Source organism: Balaenoptera ricei, chromosome 1 (genome assembly GCF_028023285.1).
Source record: "Balaenoptera ricei isolate mBalRic1 chromosome 1, mBalRic1.hap2, whole genome shotgun sequence".
NCBI classification, from domain to species: Eukaryota; Metazoa; Chordata; class Mammalia; order Artiodactyla; family Balaenopteridae; genus Balaenoptera; species Balaenoptera ricei.
Genome location: NC_082639.1, coordinates 188,360,909 through 188,386,724, shown reverse-complemented (window position 1 = coordinate 188,386,724; position 25,816 = coordinate 188,360,909). Strand labels below are relative to the sequence as shown.

The window sequence follows — 25,816 nt, the reverse complement described above, 5'->3', positions numbered from 1 at the left end:
GTTTATGGCTTATCTTTTTGTTCTGTTAACAAGAGTCTTTCACAGGGCAGATTTTTTTTTTGATTTTAATAAACTCTGACATCAATTTTTTTCTTTCATGGATTATACTTTTGGCATTATATCTAAAAAGCCATTGCCAAACCCAAAGTTACTTAGATATTCTATTGTTATCTCTCAGAAGTTCTATAGTTTTGCATTTTACATTCAGATCTATGAGCCATTTGAGTTAATTTTTGTGAAAGGTTAAGAGTTAGTGCTTGACTCACTTTTTCTTTCATATGGATGTCTACTTCTTCCAGTACCACTTGTTGACAAAACTTTTATCCATTCAGTTGTGTTGTTTGTTTATCAAACATCAGTTGACTATGTTGCATGGGTCTATTTCTGGGCTCCTTATTCTGTTCCATTGATCTATTTTTCTATTATTTTGCCAGTATCACACTGTCTCAATTACTGTGGCTTTATAATAACTTTTGAAGTTGGATGATGTTAGTCCTCCAACTTTGTTTTTCTTCACTATTGTATTTGCTATTCTGGGTTTTGTTTTGTTTTTTAATAAATTGATTTTTTTTATTTTTATTTTTGGCTGCGTTGGGTCTTTGTTGCTGCACGCGGACTTTCTCTAGTTGCGGCGAGCGGGGGCTTCTCTTCGTTGCGGTGCACGGGCTTCTCATTGCGGTGGCTTCTCTTGTTGCAGAGCACGGGCTCTAGGTGCGCAGGCTTCAGTAGTTGTGGCACGAGGGCTCAGTAGTTGTGGCTCGCGGGCTCTAGAGCACAGGCTCAGTAGTTGTGGCACACAGGCTTTAGTTGCTCCACGGCATGTGGGATCTTCCCGGACCAGGGCTCGAACCCATGTCCCCTGCATTGGCAGGCAGATTCTTAACCACTGCGCCACCAGGGAAGCCCTATTCTGGGTTTTTTGCATCACCTTATATACTTTAGAAGCAGTTTGCCAGTGTCCACAAAGTTAACTGGATGAGATTTTGATTGAGACTACATTGAATTGATAGATCCAGGTGGGAAGAACTGACATCTTAACAAAATCCAGCCTTCCTATCTATGAATATGATATATCTCTATTTATTTAGATGTTCTGTGATATCTTTCATCAAAGTTTTGTAGCTCTGACAGATCTTGTGCATATTTTGTTAGATATACATTTAAGTATTTCTCTTTTTTTTGCTACTAATGTTAATGTTTCCACATTCTACAAATTTGCTATAGTTGCTTATTCCAGGAGTTTTTGTTTTTGTCATTTCTTTGAATTTTCTACATAAATGATCATGTCATCTATGAACAAAAAAAGGGTTTATTTCTTCTCTGTCTGCATAGCTTTTATGTCCTTTTCTTACTGCATTAGGCAGGACCTCTAGTAGATGCTGAATAGGCTTGGTGAGAGGATACATCCTTGTGTTATTCCTGGTCTAAGATGGAAAGCATTTAGTTTCTCACCGTTAAATCTGATGATAGCTGTAGGTTTGTGTAAATGTTCTTATTATACTGAGGAGGTTCCCCTCTACTCTTAGTTTGTTAAGACATTTCTTTCTCTTTTTTTTCCCAATCATTTTTTTTCTTTCTTGTTCAGCCTAGAGAATTTGTATTGATCTCCAAGTTCATTGATTCGTCTGTCATCTCCATTCTGCTACTGAGCCATGCCAGTGAGGTGTTTTTGTTGCTGTTGTCTTGGTTATTGTGTTTTCAGTTCTAATATTCCCATTTGGCTCTTAGTTGTATCTTTGATGTTTTTTTTCTGAGACTTTTAATCCTTCCATTAGTTCCTGCCACATCTTAGCAGTACTTGGAGTGTTTTGGACAAAGGAATGGTGTTATTGCGAGAAGAACGTCCAGAGCTTGATGACCAGTAGCCAGGATTCGCTTGAGACTTCATAGCTCACATGTTGCTGGGATAACTAAGGAGTTAGGGAACGTGGGGTGGTGGGGAAGGAAGCAAGAGGAAAAAGCTTTATTACTTCTCAAGTCTTTCCAGAATTCTGCTTTTTAACCATGTATCTATAATTCCTAAATTTTATTCTTAATGAAAATACTGACTCAGAGAGTGATCTGGCTCAGTGATATTTCTCAAAATCCTGTGTTGACATTACCAGGCCTGTAACACAGACCCCATCCTATAAACAGTTTCCAATCATTATAAGATAGCTTAGCAACCTTGATAAAAGGGGAAAATATAAGATCCAGAGATACATTCATAGGAAATTACTTAGAATCAATAGATAGCAGAATATTACTATAGTTTCATTTTAAATCTTCTAATATGTTATTCTAATATAACGTAAACTTGTTTATATTTCTTATGTCTCCTGAATACAAATGCCATATAAATATCATTAGTTTGGATTGGCTACAGTTGTATCAACACAGAAACTAAACTATAAACAAAAGAGACAAGTATCTTCTTCAAAAATATATCGCTTTTAAAATTAATGTCTGTTTTTAAGCAAAATGTTAGAAAAATTAATACTTTCAAGGATGTTAAGTATAGAAAGATGTGTCTATTTTACTTTGTGTCCTTTCTTACCTTTTTCAGAGATATTGGAGAAGATATTCCACTAGAAAACAGTTTCTGAAACTGAAATATTATTCAATCATCCTGCAATCTAGGATAAGAATGATCATTGCTGTTGCTTCTTACAAACGATACCTTTGGGCTGCAGTTACAATTCAGAGGTGTTGGCGTGCTTGTTTAAGAAGAAAGCAGGATCAACAGAGATATGAAATGCTAAGATCATCAACCCTTATAATCCAGTCTGTGTTCAGAAGATGGAGGCAACGTAAAATGCAACTACAAATAGAAGCTGCAATAACACTGCAAAGAGCTTTTAGAGAATGGTGTGTCAGGAAACATGTTAAAGAAGAGAAAGCTGCCACGGTCATACAATCCTGGTACAGGATGCAGAGAGAATTACGGAAATACATTCATATTAGGTCTTGTGTTGTCATCATTCAGACAAGATTTCGGTGCTTTCAAGCCCAAAAGTTATATAAAAGGAAAAAAGAGTCTATCCTGTCTCTCCAGAAGTACTGCAAAGCATATCTGAAAGGAAAGGTTGAGCGCACCAGCTACTTGCAGAAACGGGCTGCAGCCATCCGACTACAGGCCGCTTTCAGGGGAATGAAAGCTCGTAACTTATGCAAACAGATCACCGCTGCTTGTGTCTTTCAGTCATACTGGAGAATGAGACAGGACAGACTTCGATTTCTAAACCTTAAGAAAAATATTATCAGATTGCAGGCACACATAAGGAAGCATCAACAATTACAGAAATATAAGAAGATAAAGAAAGCTGCCCTTGTAATTCAGATTCATTTTCGAGCTTACATTTCAGCCAAGAAAGTTCTAGCTTCTTACCAGAAGACGCGATCTGCTGTCATTGTTCTGCAGTCTGCATATAGAGGGATGCAGGCCAGGAAAAAGTTTATTCACATCCTCACATCTGTTATAAGGATTCAATCATATTACAGGGCTTATGTTTCCAGAAAAAAATTTCTGAGGCTAAAAAATGCTGCAGTAAAGTTACAATCCATTGTCAAGATGAAGCAAACTCGTAAACAATATTTACATTTAAGAGCAGCTGCACTAAAGAGAGAAGAACACATGCGGGCATCTTGCATCAAACTGCAAGCTTTTGTCAGAGGGTACCTGGTTCGAAAGCAAGTGAGGTTGCAGAGAAAAGCTGCTGTTTCACTACAGTCTCATTTCAGGATGAGAAAAATGCGCCTGTACTACCTGAAAATCTATGAAGCAACTGTTGTCATTCAGAATTACTATCGTGCATACAAAGCACGGGTCAATCAGAGGAAGAACTTCTTGCAAGTCAAAAGAGCAGTTATCTGCTTGCAGGCCACTTACAGAGGTTATAAGGTACGCCAGCTAATCAAACAACAATCTACAGCTGCTCTTAAAATTCAAACTGCTTTTAGAGGCTATAGTAAGAGGATGAAATATCAATCTGTGCTTCAGTCTACTCTCAAGATGCAGAGATGGTACAGGACACACAAGACTGTTTCTGACACAAGAACGCATTTTTTAAAGACAAGGGCAGCTGTGATTTCTCTACAGTCCGCTTACCGTGGCTGGAAAGTTCGGAAGCAGATCAGAAGGGAACATCAAGCTGCAGTGAAGATTCAGGCTGCTTTCAGAATGGCCAAGGCCCAGAAAGAGTTCGGGTTGTTAAAAACGGCAGCATCCGTCATCCAGCAACATCTGAGAGCGTGGGCTGCCGGGAGGAGGGGGCGGATGGAGTACACTGCGCTCCGCCTTGCAGCAGTGATGCTTCAGTCCACGTGGAGGGGCAGAGCAGCGAGAAGACAGATTCAGAAGCAGCACAAATGCGCTGTCCTCATACAGTCGTGCTACCGAATGTACGTGCGGCGAAAGAAGTGGAAAATCATGAAAAAAGCGGCTTGTGTGATTCAAATGTACTATAGGGCTTACAGTACTGGGAGAAAACAGCATCATTTGTATTTGAAAACCAAAGCAGCAGTAGTCATCCTACAGTCAGCTTACCGAGGGATGAGAGTGAGGAAACAAATAAAGGAGCACCGCAAGGCGGCAGCCACTATACAATCTAGTTACAGAGCTTCCCAGACCAAAAAGAAGTACGCCACCTACAGAGCGTCAGCTGTTAAAATCCAGAGGTGGTATCGAGATACTAAAATTGCAGACCGTCAGCGTAAGGAATATCTTACTTTAAAGAAGGCGGCTGTGAAAATCCAAGCTGTTTATAGAGGTGTTAGAGTGAGAAGACAGACTCAGCACATGCACACAGCAGCCGCCCTTATTAAAGCCGTGTTTAAAATGCAGCAATCCAGGAGGAGATATCATCAAATGAGAACAGCAGCTGTCATAATTCAGGTAAGATACAGAGCATATCATCAGGGTAGAACTCAACGTGCAAAGTACCTGACAACTTTGAAAGCTGTTACCATTCTCCAGGCCAGTTTCAGAGGAGGAAGAGTTAGGCAGACCCTGAGAAGGATGCAGACCGCAGCAACACTCATCCAGTCCCACTACAGAAGACACAAACAACAAGCTTATTTTAATAAGTTGAAGAAGGTGACAAGAATGGTGCAGCAAAAATACCGGGCAATGAGGGAAAGGAACATACAATTTCAAAGGTATAGCAAACTGAGACATTCTGTAATCTGCATTCAGGCTGCTTTTAGGGGGATGAAAGCTAGAAGACACTTAAAAGTCATGCACTCAGCCGCGGCTATAATTCAGAGGAGATTTAGGACTCTGATGATGAGAAGGAGATTCCTGTCTCTCAGGAATACTGCTGTGTGGATTCAGAGAAAATATCGTGCAAATGTTTGCGCAAAGCATTGCTTACAACAGTTACTACGGTTACAAAAGGCAGCCCTCAAAATCCAGTCCTGGTACAGAGGGTGGATGGTGAGGAAGAAGGTGCAAGAGATGCACAGGGCTGCAACCGTCCTCCAGGCGGCTTTCAGAAGGCACTGTGCACGTGTGAGATACCAGGCCCAGAGGCACGCCTCGCGGGTCATCCAGCAGCGATACCGGGCAAGCAGGGCCAAACTGCTGCAGAGGCAGCTCTACCGCCAGCAAAGACACTCTGCTATGGTCCTCCAGGCTGCATTCAGGGGTATGAAAACCAGAAGACATTTGAAAAGGATGCATGCCTCTGCAACCCTGATTCAGAGCAGGTTCAGATCTTTAATGATGAGGAAAAGATTCCTTTCCCTCAAGAAAGCTGCTATTTTTGTTCAGAGGAAATATCGAGCCACCATTTGTGCCAGGCATCACTTGCACCAATTCTTGGAGTTACAGAAGGCAGTCATTACAATCCAGTCATCTTACCGAAGGCTGATGGTAAAGAAGAAGTTACAGGAGATGCACAGGGCTGCAGCCCTCATCCAGGCAACTTTCAGAATGCACAGAACACACCTTACCTTTCAGACCTGGAAACACGCCTCGCTTCTCATTCAGCAACATTACCGAGCATACAGAGCTGCAAAATTGCAAAGAGAGCGTTATGTCCAACAAAGGCATTCTGCAGTGGTCATTCAGGCTGCATATAAGGGGATGAAAGCAAGGCAGCTTTTAAGGGAAAAGCACAGAGCTGCTGTCATAATACAAAGCACATACAGAATGTACAGGCAGTATTTTTTCTACCAAAAGCTTCAGTGGGCTACAAAAGTAATACAAGAAAGATATAGAGCCAATAAAAAGAAAGCTCTTCAACACAATGCACTCAAGAAAGCAGCAACCTGTGTCCAAGCAGACTTTCAGGATATGATCATAAGGAGAGAGATTCAGGAAAAGCAGCATCAGGCTGCCATTACTGTTCAGAAGCATTTTAAAGCCTTTAAAACAAGGAAGCACTATCTCTACTTTAGAGCAAAGGTAGTTTTTGTTCAAAGAAGGTACAGAGCACTAGTTGCAGTGCAAACCCAGGCAGTCATTTGTATACAGTCTTATTACAGAGGCCTTAAGGCACGAAGGGGTATCCAACTCATGCACCTGGCTGCCACCCGAATTCAGTTATTCTACCGAATGCACAGGGCCAGAGTGGATTATCAGGCAAAGAAAATGGCAATTGTTGTTATACAGAATTATTACAGGTCATACGTCAGAGTTAAAATGGAAAGAAAAAAATTTTTAGCCATTCAGAAATCTGTAAGACCTATTCAGGCTGCTTTTAGCGGCATGAAAGTTAGACAGAAATTTAAAAACATGCCCAAAGAAAAAATGGCAGTCCCTGCTACCCAATCTGCATTCTGCTGTCGCAGAACTGAAACTCAGTATGAAGCTGGCCAAATCCCAGCACTTATGGTTCAAAGACGGTGTAAAGCTTCTCTAGTTGGTCCCTTACAGGAAGCAGAGTATCATTCTGAAAGAAAGGCTGCAGTAACAATTCAAAAAGCTTTTCGTAAAATGGTCACAAAAAGATTGGAAAAGCACAAGTGTGCTGCCGTGCGAATTCAGTCCTTCCTTCAGATGGCTGTGTATCGAAGAAGATTCATTGAGCAGAAAAGGGCAGCTATCACTTTACAGCGGTATTTCAGGAGAAGGCAAACCAGAAAACAGTTTTTATTGTATAGAGAAGCAGCAGTTGTTTTACAGAATCACCACAGAGCCTTTTTGTCTGCAAAACATCAAAGAGAAGTTTATTTACAAATAAGAAGCAGTGTTATAATTATTCAAGCTAGAATGAAAGGATTTATACAAAAACGGAAGTTTCAGAAAATTAAAGATAGCACCATAAAAATCCAGGTATTTATATATTGAAATATAAAGCTTTCATTCTTTCTTTGACTAATATTTCTTAGAATTTATAAAATGAGCTTAAGCAGGTTGTAAAGATTAATAGTTAGTTTACGTGGCCATTTCATTTACCTTCCAAAATGGAACATTTTTGAGATTGGGCAAAGGGTGCCAAAAATAATTCACCAAAGACGGCACAGAACTGGGATTGTTCTGGATGTGACACCCTAAGCTTGTTGCCATTATGGTTGCACAGTTAAAAGCAGAGACCTTGAGACCATCAGGTTGCAGCTGGCAGCTGTGAGCCGATACTGTTTTGAGAACAGCTGGTGGTGTCCTTGAGTCTGATACAGTTCAAGTTCTCAGTGATGTAGGAACATGTCTGAAACCACATCCACAATGGCCACCCGGCTCCATTGTGGATGCCTGAACCACAGTTAATCCATTTTGATTTTTAAATGCATTCGTTTCTTTAATGGTGAAAGCGGATACACAATATATGTTTAACAGGCCACAAGACAGCCTGTTCTAGTTAACATAAAGTTCAAATTAAATCCTGTATTAGCCCGAATGACTTCCCCATACCTCAGTGTGTGGAAATTTCTTCATGATAATACAGAATGAGACATGTCTGTTGCTGGGAGTGCAGAGAAGAGAAACCTAAGCTAGTCCCAGTGATCAGAGATGGCTTCCCGGGATAAATGGCGTCTACGTTGAGACGTTGAGCTGAAGGATGAACTGGAAATAGCCAAGTAAAATGTATGGAAGGAGTATTCCAGCTGTAGGAGGTAACACGGAGTTCAAAAATGAGAGAGAGAACAGGTGTGCAATAAAGGGTGACCTGTGACCAGGATGGCGGTCCATGGAGTGAGATGTGGGCAGCTGTGTAAGACAGAAAAAGTTTAGTCTTTATCCTCGGGACTAAAAGAAGTTCTAGAGGACTTTAAGTAGGAGAAGACCAGAATCATAGTTTATTTTTAAAAAATTACTCAGATGGGATTTCCCTGGCGGTCCAGTGGTTAGGACTCAGCCCTTTCACTGCCATGGCCTGGGTTTAATCCCTGGTCACAGAACTAAGATCCCCCAAGCCATGCGGTGCGACCGAAAAAAAAAAAAAAAAAATTACTCAGGCAGGGATGTGGAAGATGGACTGAATTGGATGCCGGGTGGCTAGCCAGGAGACTGCAGGCAGTAGGTCAGGGAAAGTGAACCACCGTTTAGCAGAGGGCAGTGACAGCAGGATTGTCAGGGTCAGTGTGCGTGGAGGAGGGGATTGGCCTTGTATAGAGCGTAAACAAGGAGCCCAGCCATCTTTGTGGCTGAGGTGACTCAGCGGATTGTACCCTTCACTGACGTGGGAACAGCGGGAGGAGCAGGTCTGGAGCCCGACGAGCTCGGCCTGGGGTACGTGAAGCTGACGTGACCACCTCGCGTCCAGCGGGGCAGTTGCCATGTTTGCTGTAATTTGGACAGCAGTACGGATGTTGGAATTTGACTTCTACACTGTTGGCATACACTGATAATGGAACTTGTGGGAGATAGGGGATCACTTAGGGAGAATGCATCAAGTGGGCAAAAGAAGAGGGCCCAGGACTGGAGCCCTAAAGAGCATCAAAATTCAGGGGCTCTGAGAGGAGAAGCCAACCTATGGTATTGAGAGGGAACAAAGGAAGCTAAAGATTGTGGTATAAAGAAACCAAGGGTTGAGGGAGGAGGCAAGGAGTGCTCAAGTTCCAGACGCTGCCAGGAGTCAAGGACTGGTGGGTGTCAAGTGCATGTATTAGTTGGGGTCATGTTAGAAAAGTCAAAATAACAATCTTAGGAAAATTCAACTCTTTTTTCTTTCTTTTTTTTAGTAATTAATTGTTATTGATTTTTTTGTTTTTTTTAAATTATTTATTTATTTTTGGCTACATTGGGTCTTTGTTGTGGCACAGGGGCTTTCTCTAGTTGCTGCGAGCGGGGGCTACTCTTCGTTGCGGTGCAGAGGCTTCTCATCGCGCTGGCTTCTCTTGTTGCAGAGCACGGGCTCTAGGCATGCGGGCTCAGTAGTTGTGTCTCGCAGGCTCTAGAGCGCAGGCTCAGTAGTTGTGGCGCACGGGCTTAGTTGCTCTGTGGCATGTGGGATCTTCCTGGACCAGGGCTCGAACCCGTGTCCCCTGCATTGGCAGGCGGATTCTTAACCATTGCACCACCAGGGAAGCCCTGTTTTTTCTTTTATATAGCTAAATTATAAAAGTGCATGTTGCACATCTAGTTTTTTTGTTTTTTTGTTTTTTTGTGTGTGTGTTCCAATAAAACTTTATTTACAAAAAGAAGCTTGGGGCCAGATTTGGCCCAGAGACCATAGTTTGCCAAGACCTGAGTTTAAAAAAAAAAGCAAATTCCGGATCCATATGCACAAGTTGAAAAACAAATCTACCCCCATTTATATAAAAAGAAAATCATATAGATCTGTATATGTTCTTTACTAGCGCATCTAGTTTTTAACACATACCAACCAGTGGTCTTAAACTTTAGCACACATTGGAATCACTTTGGAATCTTTAAAAATACTGATACCTGGCTTCCACTATGAATACTACTATGTTGGTATTCGGTTTTGTTTACATAAGAACCATATAGAAATACTCTGAGTTAAGACCATCACAAGAGTTAAGTTTGACCGTATATATCATTCTCGCCTGTCAACTGAATTTAGAGCCTGATTCCCCATGTTAGGTGGAGCTGTTGTATTTGCTGTAGGTGTTTTGAAGTCAGATAGACTCAGGTTCAAATCTTGACTCTATCACTTAACTGGCTGTGTGGTAACAAGTCTCTTGACGTTAATTTCTGTTTTGTATAGAGATCTTAATAATCATCTCACAAGATATTTATAAGGATTAAATAAGATATGTCTGTCACTTATTACCTGTGACATCAACAAGTAATTTTACTGGTGTCAGTTCCTCTGGGCCTTCATTTTTTTCATCTCTAAATTAGAGATAATAGTATTACCTACCTATGTTACTGTAAAGAATCATAGTGCTTAGTACAGCGCTAAGCACTTAAGAAGTTGTAGCTGTTACTTAAGCTTTTAGTCAACCACAAGGTTGCCAAAGTCGGAAAATCTGATGGTCCTCAGGTAGATGGATGCCCTCAGGATTCTGCAACAGGCTGGACACAGAACCCAGGATGTGTCTGCAGTGGGTGGGGAGGGCAGTGGGAAGAATTCCTGTCCCTTCCCTGGAATTGGAGGCATCAGTGTGTTCATTTCCTTTCGTTCCTTCACATGGACTGAGAAGGTGAGGGCAGTGCACACACCCGGTGCGTGCATCTTACAATTTAAATACTTTTCAGGGTTGCATTGGGCTTAGCCCGCAGCCAGCCACAGGGTATGTGCTGAAGCAGGTAGTAGGAGGTCACAGGTCAGCCCGCTGTTCTCAGAGGGCTCACGTGTCCGGAGTGAGCGAGTCCCATACAGGAGTTGGGGTGTGACTGCATTTCTGCAGTTGATCTTGTCTGCTTGACCTTATATTAACTGTTATCAATACTGAGTCTTCCAGTTTACAAAAAAAAATTAGACATCTCATTGCATATTTGTTATGTTTATATGTTTAATAGACTGTGTGGAGGAGACATAAAGCCAGGAAATATTTACGTGAAGTGAAAGCTGCCTGCAAGATTCAAGCCTGGTACAGGTGTTGGAAAGCACGTAAAGAGTATCTGGCTGTGTTAAGAGCTGTTAGAATCATTCAGGGTTGCTTCTGTACCAAACTGCAGAGAAGACGGTAAATGTGTCAGCTGCGTGGGCGAGAGTGTGTGTGGGGTGTGTGTGTGTGTGTGTGTGTTTGTAAATTTCTGATTGCTAGAACCTAAGTATGAATTATCCTTTTCTACTTTTTTTAATTCTCTCATTGCCTTTCTTATATTTTCTTTCTCCTCTAGTATTTATAGGGGATGGGCAATGAATGCTTACTAAATGAGTTAATTTGAAATTGCTTTCCAATAATCACTTTTCAGGTTTTTGAACGTGAGAGCATCAACAATCATCATTCAGAGAAAATGGAGAGCAGTACTTTCTGGAAGAACAGCTCATGAGCAATTCTTAATGACAAAAGTAGGTGTTAAAAAAACAGTTCATATATAAAGAACTACTTTAAAAAACAGAAAAGAAAAAATGATTTAAAGATCTAACTATACATTTACTATAAACACATCATTGCAGTCAACTAAAAATTATATTCACTCATAAAAATGCTATTTGTATTTTTGTGTATCTGTTTTTATAACATAGTCTCAAACCCAAGTTTGAAGTGACTTATTTGAAGAAAATCATAATAGATGTAGCATATCCTGTCTGTATGAGTCAACACACACTCTTTAAGCCACATTTGGTAATCTATTTAAAATATTTAACATTGGTTCTAGAACAATGGTGGTACCTATGGTCTTTTATTAAAGAAATCAAAATTAAAATTTTACTTGTAAATTTTGATGTTCATATTCACTATGTATGATTACATACCCACTATTATTATTACACCTTCTATTATATATTAACTAACTAATCGGATCCTCATGATAACTCTGTGAGGTAGCTGTTATCAGCATTCCCATTTTACGGATGAGTAAACTGAGGTCTGGAGAGGTAAAGGGATTTGCTCAAGGTCACTCAGCTAGTAGATGGGGGTCTATGTTGTAAAACAAACCTAGTTTTCATTTCAATCCAGATACTTTATGTGTCTTGGAATTTGATTGTCAGGATGTTCTAGAATTGAGGAATCTAAGATGTGCTGGGAGTACACTGGTTCTCGAAGCAGCAGACAGCTTCCCTCACAGCTGCTTATAATGCCCATTCTGTTCTCTAGAGTGTAGCTAGCTTTTGTATTAAATGCATTTGTCCTGTAGTAATACTAGTCCTTTGCTCATTCACAATGAAAAGTATCAAGAGGAAGGTAGGGAAAAAGCACCAGGTATCTATGGTCCCTGGTTTGCACCTTCATAAAAACTTCATTTTCAGCTGTAGCCCTCTGTGGGTTTCGAAATCTGTGAAATATGACATTCTTCAACTAAAAATGTTAAAAAAAAAATCATAATTATACCATCTTATTTTTCATTGAGAAATTCCAGAACCTCCAGTGGGTTGAATTATTATTTCTATCTATTAATGTCACTTGCAAATTTTTCCTTATAGAGACATCAAGCTGCTTGTTTGATCCAAGCAAATTTCAGAGCATATAAAGGAAGGCAGGTCTTTCTCCAGCAGAAATCAGCTGCTTTGACCATACAAAGATACATACGAGCCAGGAAGGCTAGGAAGTGTGAAAGGATAAAATACGTTGAATTAAAAAAATCTACAGTTGTTCTACAAGCACTGGTGCGTGGTTGGTTAGTAAGAAAAAGGGTAAGTATTTTTAAGTAGGATATCTCAGTCTTATGAAGTGGAAATACCTGATGTTAAATTGTGTTAAGAAATTTGAGATTTTGGAGGATAATTTCAGAACTGATATAACCATTAACTAGAATTTATTCAGCTTCTGAATAGCCCCATGTAACAAGATCACTGGTTGCCATAGATTTTTGTTCTATGATCCTATTTCCCATAGATGCTCACCAAAAATGCAAAATAACTTTTCTCGTGTAATAAATCTTAGCAAAGGAACTGAAGTATGAGGAGGGCTCCACACGTGAAGGAGGTTGTTGGTTCTTTTTTTAAGTTTTTAACATCCTTATTGGAGTATAATTGCTCTACAATGGTGTGTTAGTTTCTGCTGTATAACAAAGTGAATCAGCTCTACATATACATATATCCCCATCTCCCCTCCCTCTTGCGTCTCCCTCCCACCCTCCCTATCCCACCCCTCTAGGTGGTCACAAAGCACCGAGCTGATCTCCCCGTGCTATGCGGCTGCTTCCCACTAGCTATCTATTTTACGTTTGGTAGTGTATATATGTCCATGCCACTCTCTCACTTCGTCCCAGCTTCCCCCTCCCCCTCCCCACACGTGAAGAAGGTTGTTATTCAAGTCACCTTTTGCTACCAGCAAGCAACTCTCTCAGGGGTTGTAGGACCATTCCGTTGATAACTTCCACACCTTCAGCAGGAGAGAATCCTCCCTAGGGAATTCTTGACGTTCTGGACATCCAGTATGTGAAGCAGTGGTAAACAGAAAATAATTAAATTGACGGAGAAATCTTTTGTGTTTTGTTCACTGAGTATAAATTGAAACTCTGAAGGCCAAAGGCCCCTCCCTGGAGGGAGCTTCTGCTGCAAAAGTCTTTGTGCTGGATGTGGCGAGACTGCTACTGGAGAAGTCGGATCAAATGTTTGTCCGATTTAACATCACCATCTTCAGCGGTTCTGCTTGGAGCACTCTAACCCTTTCTCAGTTTACTGTTCCTAGACTTCTCCCATTATAATTAGTGCCTTCAAAGCCTTATCTAGCTGCCCTTGGGTAGTCTAGTTAAATTCTTGAGTGAAGTGCCCAAATATAATTGTGCTTTCTATACCCTCAGTTAGGGGTTACACCATGGAAAGTATTGTATAGTAAAGGAGTATAATTACTTCAGGTTACAATGTAGATAATTTTAATAGTTACAAGTTAGTTTACTGTTGCTAATTTATATAATTTGGTATTGAGGATATACAAAAATAAACATTGGTTGATTGTCTTAAGAGTCAACTATTTGGTTGTTAATCTTTTTTTCTCCTTTAGATTTTAGAACAGAGAGCCAAAATTAGGCTTCTTCACTTCACAGCAGCTGCCTTTTATCACCTGTCTGCTCTTAGAATTCAAAGAGCGTACAGACTTCACAGGGCTCTGAAGAATGCTAATAATAAACAGGTTAACTCAGCCATCTGTATTCAGGTTAGCTTTTCCTTCCCAGTAAAACTATGACATAATTTTTGTTTGAAACTTTTTAATATTTCATAAACAATTTCCAAATACCCCTGCTAAAGTTATATAGTATTTAGCTTTTGCCACGGGGCCGTTAGGGTGGTTGGCTGGCTTAGAGGTGAGTTGCGTTTTGTGGCGCAGGACTAAGGCTGCAGGTTATCCTGTGGTGCACGGGACCCATTTACCCCTCATGTAGCGGCACCCAGGGCACCTGTCTCTCTCTCGACCTCCTTGCCAACCCGTGACATTACAAGACTTTGTGATTTTGTCAGTTTGATGAATGGCAAATTATATCTCATATTTGGTTTGGATTTCCTATGATTGCTAGCAATTCTAAAAAATCTTTCCTCTGTGTTGGTTATTCAAATTCTTATCTGTGTATGGTATGCTTTTTAAATTTTTTTTTTCCACATAGTTTGCTCATTTTTCTGTTGAGTGTTTTATTTTTCTTAATGATTATAGGAGTTCTTTATGTATTCTGGATAAGAATCCTGTTTGTACAGTATATGTTAATATACTTACATATAAAATATTGAGTAAAAAAACAAATTGAAGAATAATATACAGCTTGACAAGATTTATATCAATTATGAAATGAGGCATATGTTGTGCGGGGTTAAATTCTCACTCACACACACACACACACACACTCACACACACTCACACAGACACACAGACTCACACACACAACTCACATTCACACCCACTCACCCACACTCACACACACCCACACTCACACTCACACACACACTCACACCCACTGTGGCCTGGAATTTTCTGCAGCAACTAGAGTGGAAATGTAATGCCACTGGGGAGAGTTGAAAGATATTTCAATAAATGTTCTATTTATTCCATTAAGAAACCTGAAGTTTCAAAAAAAAAAAAAAAAGAAACCTGAAGTAAAAAAACTATTCATATGTTTTAAACAGAGATGGTTTCGAGCAAGATTACAGCATAAGAGGTTTCTTCAGAAACATAGCTTCATAAAAATTCAGGATGAAGCTCAAGAACATATGAGCCAGCAAAATAGGGCTGCATCAGTAATACAGAAAGCCGTATGCCGTTTTCTCCTCCGTAAAAAGCAGGAAAAATTTAATGATAGAATCACTAAAATTCAGGTAACTGAAAATATTATGATTTTAGTTCAAGACTTTGGTTTGCAATTCATCTACACGATATATAACATTTTATTGAATTTTATTTTTATTTATTTATTTTATTTCTTGGCTGCACCTCGCAGCTTGCGGGATCTTAGTTCCCCAACCAGAGATTGAACCTGGGCCACGGCAGTGAAAGTGCCGAGTCCTAACCACTGGACCGCCAGGGAATCCCCAATATCTAACATTTTAAAAAGCACAGTCATGCTAATTTTAAAAAGCTGAGATTGGCCAATAGAATAATTCATATACACTATGCTACCATAATTTCATTGTTAAGCCCTTTGTTTTCACATTCCATAGAGGAAGTTGATGATTGAAAGATGCAAAAGTATTTTTGCCTTTTGAATAGATTTAGCCGTCTTTGGCCAGCGAATGATGCTTTAACTTATATACAGGAATATTATATGTATTTCTTCCTAGAAAAATTGCTTTTGCTATTTATTAGAACCTGAACTGAAGTTGTAGTTGCAAAGTTGCAAAGATCACATTGTGTAATTTTACTGAAAATATTTACTTTGTGGAAGTAGATGTAGATGTTAAGTCCACAACATCAGAGGTTGTAATCTTAAAGTTACTGGTTTGTCTCTTTAAGGCGTTATGGAGAGGATATTCTTGGAGGAAGAAAAATGATTGTACAAAAATTAAAGCCATTCGACAGAGACTTCAGTGTATTAACAGGGAGATTCGAGAAGAAAACAAGCTCTACCACAGAACCGCACTTGCCCTGCACTATCTCCTGACATACAAGTACCTTTCCGCTATTCTTGAGGCTCTAAAGCACCTGGGTTAGTTTGTTTTAACAATATCTTGTATAAGGTTAGAAATGTGTTTTTACCCTTGAGTCGTACAAAGAATATAATAATATGATACTGATTTTGTTGCTGTGAATGTATCTCTTTTTTTTTCTTCCCCCTTTCAGAGGTAGTTACTAGATTGTCTTCACTTTGCTGTGAGAATATGGCCCAGAGTGGAGCAATTTCTAAAATATTCGTCTTGATCCGAAGCTGTAACCGTAGTGTCCCTTGTATGGAGGTCATCGGATACGCTGTGCAGGTCTTGCTTAACGTCGCCAAGGTAGTTTCCGTCTTGATAACGAAGAGCTCCTTGGTCAAGAAACCTCCCCCAGCAAGTTAGGTTGATGCTTGCTCATCACTAGAACTCAGATCTCCGAGTTAAAGGTCATTTACTATGTGCCATAGTCTTCGGGGGGGGGGGGGGGGGAATGATTACTCTGTTAACATAACTGTACATAGAAACTGTAATTTTTTATGATTTATTTCTCCTGTTTTTATAACACTAATAACAGCAAGTTAGTTAAGGACTTGCTAACTATGTGCTAGTGCTTTCCATGCATCATTTAATTTAGTCCTCCCATTCATCCTCTAAGGCGGTTCATACGGTATTATCCTTCCCATTTTGTAGTGGAGGGATAATCTTTACAGGAGGTAAGGTCCTCGCCCGAGGACCAGCGTGTGGTCAGTGGTGGAGGGCTCACGTCCGTCTCCCTCCAGAGCTGACAGCCTGTACACTGCGCTGTATCAGAACAGCAGAACCTCTTCTAATCACGTCTGGCTTCCTTTTTGGTTGGTGTTCCTAAAGTACTGGGTTGGCCAAAATGTGCCTTCGGTTCTTAAGTAAAAATAAAAGACACATTTTTCATTTTCACCAAGAACTTTATTGAACAACGTAGTCACCCTTTTGTTCCATGACCTTTTGCCATTTTTCAGGCAACTTCATTATTCCATCTTCCCAAAACTTTTTATCTTTTTGAGCAAAGGACTGTTCCAGGTGCCTTTTACAGTCTTCCAGGGAATTGAAATTTTTTCCATTAAGAGAATTTTGTAAAGACCGAAATAAATGGAAATCCGAAGGTGCAATGTCTGATGAACACGGCGGATGAAACAGAACTTGCCAGCCAAGCTCTAACAGTTTTTGCCTGGTCATCAAAGAAACATGCGGTCTTGCGTTATCTTCATGGAAGATTATGTGTTTTCTGTTGACTAATTCTAGATGCTTTTCGTCGAGTGCTGCTTTCAGTTGGTCTAATTGGGAGCTGTATTTGCTGGAATTAGTCATTTGGTTTTCCGAAAGGAGCTCATAATAGAGGACTCCCTTCCAATCCCACCATATACACAACATCACCTTCTTTGGATGAAGACTGGCCTTTGGTGTGTGGTTGGTGGTGGTTCATGTCACTTGCCCCACGATCTCTTCCATTCCACACTATTGTACAGTATTCGCTTTTCATCACCCGTCACAATTTGTTTTAAAAACAGAACGTTTTCATTACATTTAAGTAGAGAATCGCATGCAGAAATAGGGTCAAGAAGGTTTTCTTCGCTTAACTTATGTGGACCTAAACATCAAAGCAATTCACATAACCAAGCTGGTGCAAATGATTTTCAGCGCTGCATTTGGATATTTTGAGTATGTCGGCTATCTCCCACGTGGTATAACACTGATTGTTCTCAATTAATGTCTCGATTTGATCGCTATCAAGTTCAACTGGTCTACCCCACTGTGGAGCATCGTCCAGCAAGAAATCTCCAGCACGAAACTTCGCAAACCACTTTTGACACGTTTGATCAGTCACAGCACTTCTCCATGCACTGGACAAATCTTTTTTTGCATTTCGGTTACATTTTTACCTTTCTTGAAATAATAAAGCAGAATATGCTGAAAATGTTGTTTTTTTTCTTCCATCTTCAATATTAAAATAACTACACACAAATTCATCAATTTTGATTAGTCTTTTTTTAAATGCACACTGATATGACAGCTGTCATATACAATCTAACAAAATTGTTTTGAATGAAGTTAAAGACAACTAATGCTACTAGATCCATCTTACGGAAAAAACCAAACGAACCTTTTGGCCAACCCAGTATCTGTGTTTATTATAATTTGTAACTTGGTTCTGTTCTCTTCCAGTATGAGAAAACGACTTCAGCAGTTTATGATGTAGAAAACTGTGTAGATACACTGCTGGAGCTTCTGCAAATGTACCAAGAAAAGCCCGGTGACAAAGTTGCAGACAAGAGTAGAAGCATTTTCACAAAAACTTGTTGTTTGTTAGCTGTTTTACTGAAGAGGACAAATCGAGCTTCTGTAAGTATTCATCAGTTTTTTTCCTTTGAGGTTATTTTTACATGTTCTTAAGCCCAAGACTTTTAAGCAGTTATCACAACTGAAATAGGGCTTTGCGTGTGTTCACACCTGCTTTTTGTGCTGATATGAATTGTTTCTTATGTGTCAGAGAAGCTGAATTCTAGAAGTAGAATTTATCACAGCCCTAGGAGTAACCAGCTCCCATGTACTTGAGAGAAGCAACAGCTGTCCCAGCAAGGTAGAAATCCAGATGTGTACAACTCCTCATCCTCCTGCTGTGACATAAAGACGTGACAAGCGTTTCTCTGGTGAGGCCTCTGAGTATCCTCTCCAGGAGTTACAGTCAGCAGGGGTGACTGCAGGCCATGGTGGGACTGTGGCCTTTATCCTGAGAACAGTGGGAAACCACTGAAGGATTTTAAACAAGGAGATATGTTCCGGTTTAAGTTTTAACATCACTTTGGCTGCTGGTTGAAGAATGGATTTGGGAGAGCGTGTGGGTATAGGGAGACCATTAAGGAAAGAGGCAAGTGTAGACACGCAGTGGTCTGGGCAAGAGACTGTACTTGACCTGGGGTCACATCAGGCAGAGGTAAGCGGGTAACGCTGGAAACTTTAAGAAGGTAAAATTCACAGGACTTGGTAACCATATGTAATAGGTATATTGACTTTAATGTTTGCTTTTTTATTTAGTGTGGAGTTAAGTGTACAATTTTTGAATATTTGCCTTCTTCATAATTGTCTTATAAATTCATAATTTAAACCAATCTAACTGCTGAACTTGGAGAGCTCGGCTTTTTATTGTTAAAAGCTCGTAATTTACTGCATAGTGCTTGTATACTGTGATTGATTTTGCTAGCATAGAAGGGATACAGAATTCTTATTAGTTTAATAAATGCACATTTTCTTTTGTAGGATGTTCGAAGTAGGTCCAAAGTTGTTGATCGTATTTATAGTCTCTACAAACTTACAGCTCATAAACATAAAGTGAATACTGAAAGAATCCTTTGTAAACAAAAGCAGAAATCTTCTATGAGCATTTCCTTTATTCCAGAAACACCTGTAAGAACCAGAATGGTTTCAAGGTGAGCAGTAAATGTACCCTATAGTTTTGTGTCACCATTCATTCATTCGTTCATTCATCTACTTAGCAAACATTTATTGAGCACCTACTATGAGCAAGAGACTCTGCTTGACAATGGAGAAACAGCATGTGAACAAGAAGAAAATCTTTGGTAAATCGAGAGGAGACGATCTCAGCAGTTAATGAAGTAATAACACTGCAGCTATGAGTATTTAGTAGTTATTGGGTAAATTCCTGGTATTAACAAGGTACGTGCTAAGGCTGATAATTAGCTCTGAATAAGCTTTGCCGTATCATTTTTTCCCCTCCATGTAGGACAAGCTGCACTGTTGGGGAGCTGGCGAAGGTCCCTGGTGGCCAAAACATCAACCTCCAACTCCTTGCATAATCACCCCGATGCCTGAAATTTCTCCTCCTAGAGAAGTTCTTTTTGACCTTGTATTAGTTACCTAGAGCCGCTGTAACAGATTAGCACAAACTTAGTGGCCTTAAACAACAGTGACTTACTCTCTCACAGTTCTTGAAACTGGAAGTTTGAAATGAAGGTGTCAGCAGGGCCTCACCTTGTCTGAGGCTCTAGGGTGGAATCCTTCCCTGGCTCGTCCAGTTTCTGGCGGCTAAGTGTCCTTGGCTTGTTGCTGGATAACTCTGTCCTCTGCCTAAGTCTTCACAGGGCTTCTCATCCCTCTCCCTCCTCTGTGTCTCTTGTAAGGACATTTGTTGTTGCTCTCTGGTTCTGGGCAGAAGAAACAGTCTAGAGATATAAATTAGGGAAATGCTCTAGAGATATAAGTTAGATGCAGGAATCATTAGAACCCCTCCTTCTCTCTCCCTCTCTCTCCCTCTCTCTCCTTCCTTTCTATGACTGGACAATTGTCTACTAGGTATAAATCCTGCACCACTGACAATGCACTATTTCTTGACCTGGGTTATATAGCAGTTAGCTTTATAATTACTCATAATTATAAACTGTATAATAGTTGTAAACTGGTTTTGTTCTTGCATGTTTTACAGTATAACATAAAAATAGTCTGCTTAAAATTTATTAATGGGAACTATTTCTACATAATGTTTTTATTTAAGGACTTGGCATATTATAATATGAATTACGTTATAAAACTATTAACATATGAATGAGTAGATTCTTTTTTTTTTTTTCCTCCCCTTCTGACACTGTCAGGGTTTTTTGAGGTAAAACTCCCAACAGTATAAATGTACCCTTTATTTAGGTATGCAATTCAATGAATTTTGACAAATGTATACAGTTGTAAAACCACTACCACTGAGATAAAATATTTCTATCACAACAAAGTTCCCTTGTGCCCCTTTGCAGTCAGTTCTCTCCCATTAACCCCTGGGTTCTGGAAACTGCTGATGTGAGTTTAGTTTTACCTTTAGTTTTGCCTTTTCTGCTTTGTCCCATAAATGGAATCATACAGAGGTAGCTCTTTGCGACGGGACTCTTTTATTTAGCGTAATGCTCTTGAGGTTCATCCATCTCGATGCATGGCTTAGATCGCACCTCTTTCTTCACAGAGTGCTGTTCCACGGTAGGGGTATATATACGCACTCTGTCTGACCACCCCCCAATTAATAGCTGTTCGGAATTTTCACTGGAAAGAACAGGAAGGTGGAAATGCATATAGGGGTAGGGATTCATGTGAGGAAGGTGGATGTGCTGCTGTTTCCTCAGTGAAGAAGGAGATGATAAACATTAGCTCAGAAGCAGATGGGGGAGGGTGTGGAGGGGACGTTTGGAAAGAAGGAAACAGTCATCTTGGGGAAAGAGAAAGGAAGCAATTTCTAGGTAATTTCAATCATTGGCATAAAATCAGCCAGCCCGGTTGTCCAGGTTTTCTTTAGCAACGTCCAGCTGTGCAGGAATGGAGAGGGCAGATGCCTGGATTCAACTTGGAATCCACCTAGAGCTTTCCAGTTGAATTCAATAGGGAAGAGCAGCAATAGCGTTAACGGCGTTTGTAACAGAGATGATACTGAGGGACCCGAGCTAGACGGGAGGGAAAGGAGACCAGCATTGTGCTGGGTGACAGGCACGTGCTGAGGTCCCCTGAAGCGGACACCGCAGTGGGAGGAAGCCGTGAGCCGTGGACGTATTAAGTCAAGGGGCGTGGATGAATCCCAAGTGGTGGTTCGGGCTGGAAGGCTCAGACTGAGCAGTCGGTGGCCGGGCACTTTCTGAGGGTGACAGAGGCTAATCTTGTGATTGTGTGACGGGGAGGTGTGCTGAGTGGACCCAAAGGAAAGGGGGCAGAAACGGAGAGGTGAGGGGCCGGCTCTTTAGCTACAAGGCTGCTGAAGTTCTGAGATGGGGCAGGAGTTGAGGGAAGACCAGGAACCAGGTTTACAGACAAAACCCTGGGGTTTGGTAGCTGAATAGCCTGAGCTTCAAAGGAGCCAGGATCACCCTTCAGGGAAGATGGAGAGAAATAGTCTAAAGTCGTAAACGGCGATGACATGAAGCCTCCCACCCGTGTGAGGGCCTGTGAGGGAGGTGATGCGTCCAGGAGGGACCACATTTCACTTAAGACAAAGCGATGCACGTGAGTCTTCTAAGAGAGGAACTGGATTAATGCAAGGTTTTTATTCTTCTCACAGACTTAAACCGGATTGGGTGTTGAGAAGAGATAACTTGGAAGAAATGATGAATCCTCTGAAAGCTATTCAAATGGTGATGGACACACTTGGCATTCCTTATTAGCAAAGGCAAACACCTCAGTATGTACAGGAAAAGAAATAGGAAAGCTGATCACGCGTGTGGAAAGTGCTTTTGGCTTTCTTTGTACAACTTTTAAAATCTGACTTTGTGTTAAAGTTAAAAAGAGATATGTAACAAATAAACTTTTTATATTCTTTGTTTCTTTTATTTAATAGCTTTATGCAGAAAACAAACTAATGTCATGGCATGATTCCAACACTGTTATCTATGTCTGTCGTCTTAAAATATTATATTAGTTTGAATATAATCATATTCCTAAAGGGAAAAGATTAGCTTATTATTCCTGTTTTATAGGTAAATTGAGGCATGTATCTAAAATAAATGTTGAAAATTTAAGATTCTGCCAACTCACGTAGAAGTGGGGATAAAATAATCCCACAAATGCCATAGACAACACCCCTGTTTCCTGACTGACGGGACCATCAAGATGGGCAAATGAGCCCCTCTGGGGAAATTAGACAAATTCAGCCTACCCCTTCATATATTAAAAACTCTTGACTTTGAACTGAGTGGGGCTGTAATTTGACCTGGGAAGAGCAAGGTATTGCTTGTAGTAGAAACTCATTGTGTAGTCACTGAGCACAGACCTGAAGATGATTCAAGTGTTGAAACATGACTTGTTATTTTCAGTAGCTTTGGGTCACTGTCACCAATACTGAACCAGTGTGATTCCAGAGCCACAGAAGGCTAATTCCAGTGGCTGTTTGCAATCTGATCGGGTCCCAAAGACTGTCTAGCTATGGGGGCCAGGACAGTTTTTAAGTGTTTGAAATAAATCAGTAGTAGCTAGAAATGGAGAGACCATTTAACTACTTAACTTTATTATTTTGTTGGAATGAGGATTAAACCTAGTCAGAGACTGTTGAGATTTGGTTAGAATAAAGACCATATTGACATATTAAAGAATATATTGAAAGTAACTAGAAATTTTTAGAATTTTTTTTTTTCTTCCAATGAAGTGTTTGGGGTTTGGAGAACTGTTGTTACTTAGAATTTGCCAAATACTATAGTTTTTGTTGACTCTCCTAAATTTTTCTCTTTCATTTAACAGAATTTTAGTGTAAGCAATTTATTTACTTGGTAAATTATACCACTAGGATATAATCAAGCAACATAAAATGTTATTGGTATTAATTTCCCCTAAGATGGTTATAACCAATTAGTATTTGCACAAGAAATATTTCTATGAAGTTATACATGAAAGGTGATTTCCAGATGTTCAAAGTTTTTCTATTGTTGGAACTCAGACTAAAAATTTTTAAATTTTACATAATATTCTAGTTTCATGTGAAGGATATTCCTCTTAAATGTATGTGATAAATCCATATCAGGATTCTAAGGCTTCCTGAAGGCTGGAAGGCGTGTGTGTGTGTGTGTGTGTGTGTGTGTGTGTGTGTGGTTGGAAGGAATGGTTGAGAGGTAATTAAGCCTTTTTCTTTAGAAGTTGCTGTTTCCTACAGAGAGATTACATTATATTAAAGAAGGAATATAAATACGTTCACTCCAATCTAGTTCTGTGTTAGGTGAGTTTATTACTGGTGAAATTAGGTGAATTTTAAATTCACCTTCTTGTCTGTAATTAACCCAGATTTCCAGTAGATGTCATTATAACCATAGAGTGTCATTTTTAATTTAGTGGGTTTTTTTGGTTGTTTTGTTTTGGTTTTGGTTTTGGTTTTTTTGGCCATGTTGCAAGGCATGTGGGATCTTAGTTCAGTTCCCAATCAGGGATCTAACCTGTGCCCCCTGCAGTAGAAGCGCAGAGTCTTAACCACTGGACCACCAGGAAAGTCCCTAATTTAGTTTTAAATGTATACATATATAAAGTTACACAGTTATGATTTTCACACACACAAAAAAAAATCCATACTTTTACAACCTTGGAAATTTTTATCTATCCCTAATATAGCTTGTTACCCATACCATATTTTGGCTTAATGCTGCTTGAGAGGAAGAAATTCACATTGTGCAATCTGTTATGCAAAATTGTTGAATTTTTCTCAATAGGTGATTTTTTTCCAGGTTTATTATGTTTATAACTTCTAATTTTTCATTGTAGCAATGAAAGCCTAATACATTTAAAAATCTTTGCGAATTAAGAAAATACTGTCTTTTGGATTACTTTTTGCTAGTAGCTAAGCTTGCTAACAGGCTTGCTTTTAATTTTAATATTGTTTAACTGCCACTGTTTCTTGGTATAAAGAAAGAGTGATAAACTATTGTAGTTCTGCTTTCAACAAAGGAAGAATTCCAATGAAAATACTTTGCTTATAACCTCTTCACAGGAGGTAAGAGTAATGCAGATGAATACATACAATTTACATTTGAGGGCATGTGTATTTGTGGATGTGTGTAAAAATTTCCAACCTATGTAAAGGAAGAAGAAAATAGTCCCAAAACCTGCTTATTTCAATAAATGCTTATGGAGGGCTACATAAAGTAGTGCTTCTGCATCTTGCATAAATTATGGACCCTTTTTTTCTCCAATTTTACAGAAGCCTTTTCAGAAACCAGTCTTAGAAAGTAGAGTTTTATTCTATGAATAATATTCCATTATTACTGCAGATAACTTTTGTATTTGGAATAGTGATGGTTTATTTTGAATTATCTAAATGAGACCAAAATGAACCTTGATCTAAACTTTGCCCTCGCTTTGCCAAAGCATCATTAATTTTCATACCTGCTGAACATTGTTGGAGTATTTGGAACAGATTCTTCCTCTTATCAATAATTTTGATTGATCTTTTCTGTGGTACATTCAAAGAATAGTCCAGTAACATTTATATTCACCTTAACAGTGTTATTAAAGACGTAAAGCTACTTCAGTGTCTTCCTTCTATTGTTACTTTCTCTCTGAGGCTATCTGGGTTCCATGGCCACTTTCCTACAAGACCATTCAATTCCGTGTATGTTCCTATCTGCTCTAAAATAAGTGCTGACCTACTAGGACAGGCAGCAGTGATCTGCTTCCCTCACACCCGGGCAGCTTTTGAGTGAAAATCCATCCTGATCTGTAGCCTCGCTGTCAGCGTGCAGGTGTTTGCTCTTCAGCAACCTCCGTGAGTGTGTCTGGACCACATTCTTCTGACTACTTGTATGTCACATAATTTTGTCTTGTCTCCTAGACATGTTGAATGTTATATTGTGGAGACTCTGGATTCTCATCTAGTCCTCCAAAAAAAAATTTCTTTTTAACAACTTGGTTGGCTCAAGCTGAACACTGATTTTGGGGTGGCAGCTCAAATCTTATTTCAATTATTTTTTATTCTTACCTGAGTTACTTTGAATTTGCCCAATACATAGATATTCAAGAGTCATTTGGAGATTTATGTAGAATTTACACACAGAATTTGGGGCCCTCTTTTTCCTCTCACTAGTCTGATCTACCCGTCCGCCTCCTTTCTCAGTGCATGTGACTGCCCCACACCCGCTTCACTGGTACCTCTGGCTAGAATGCTGTGGGCTTTTTCTTTTCGTCCAAGGTTTAACTCCATTGCAAAAGTGTTGATTGCAGACCTCTCTCAGGCAGTAACCTGTAAAAATGGGTTGCTGCCTGAGAGAACTAGCTCCGTTACCTTCTTTGAGCTGAATCCTCCCATC

The 25,816-nt window shown here is 39.8% G+C and overlaps 1 protein-coding gene across 2 annotated transcripts in view; it reads left to right on the top strand.

Moving 5' to 3' along the window:
- Positions 1–22,352, top strand: part of ASPM (assembly factor for spindle microtubules) — a 62,162-nt gene extending 39,810 nt beyond the window's left edge. The window contains exons 18-28 of one of the 2 annotated variants that reach the window (XM_059905999.1): positions 2,546–7,255; positions 10,850–11,016; positions 11,249–11,345; positions 12,423–12,632; positions 13,945–14,097; positions 15,057–15,245; positions 15,880–16,072; positions 16,207–16,361; positions 18,219–18,395; positions 19,311–19,480; positions 22,096–22,352. In XM_059905999.1, coding sequence (XP_059761982.1) covers positions 2,546–7,255; positions 10,850–11,016; positions 11,249–11,345; positions 12,423–12,632; positions 13,945–14,097; positions 15,057–15,245; positions 15,880–16,072; positions 16,207–16,361; positions 18,219–18,395; positions 19,311–19,480; positions 22,096–22,198 — 6,324 coding nt within the window. In that variant the 3' untranslated portion in view covers positions 22,199–22,352. The remainder of the gene's footprint in view (positions 1–2,545; positions 7,256–10,849; positions 11,017–11,248; positions 11,346–12,422; positions 12,633–13,944; positions 14,098–15,056; positions 15,246–15,879; positions 16,073–16,206; positions 16,362–18,218; positions 18,396–19,310; positions 19,481–22,095) is intronic. The other variant, XM_059906003.1, reaches the window with a different exon arrangement.
- Positions 22,353–25,816: the final 3,464 nt, after the last annotated feature.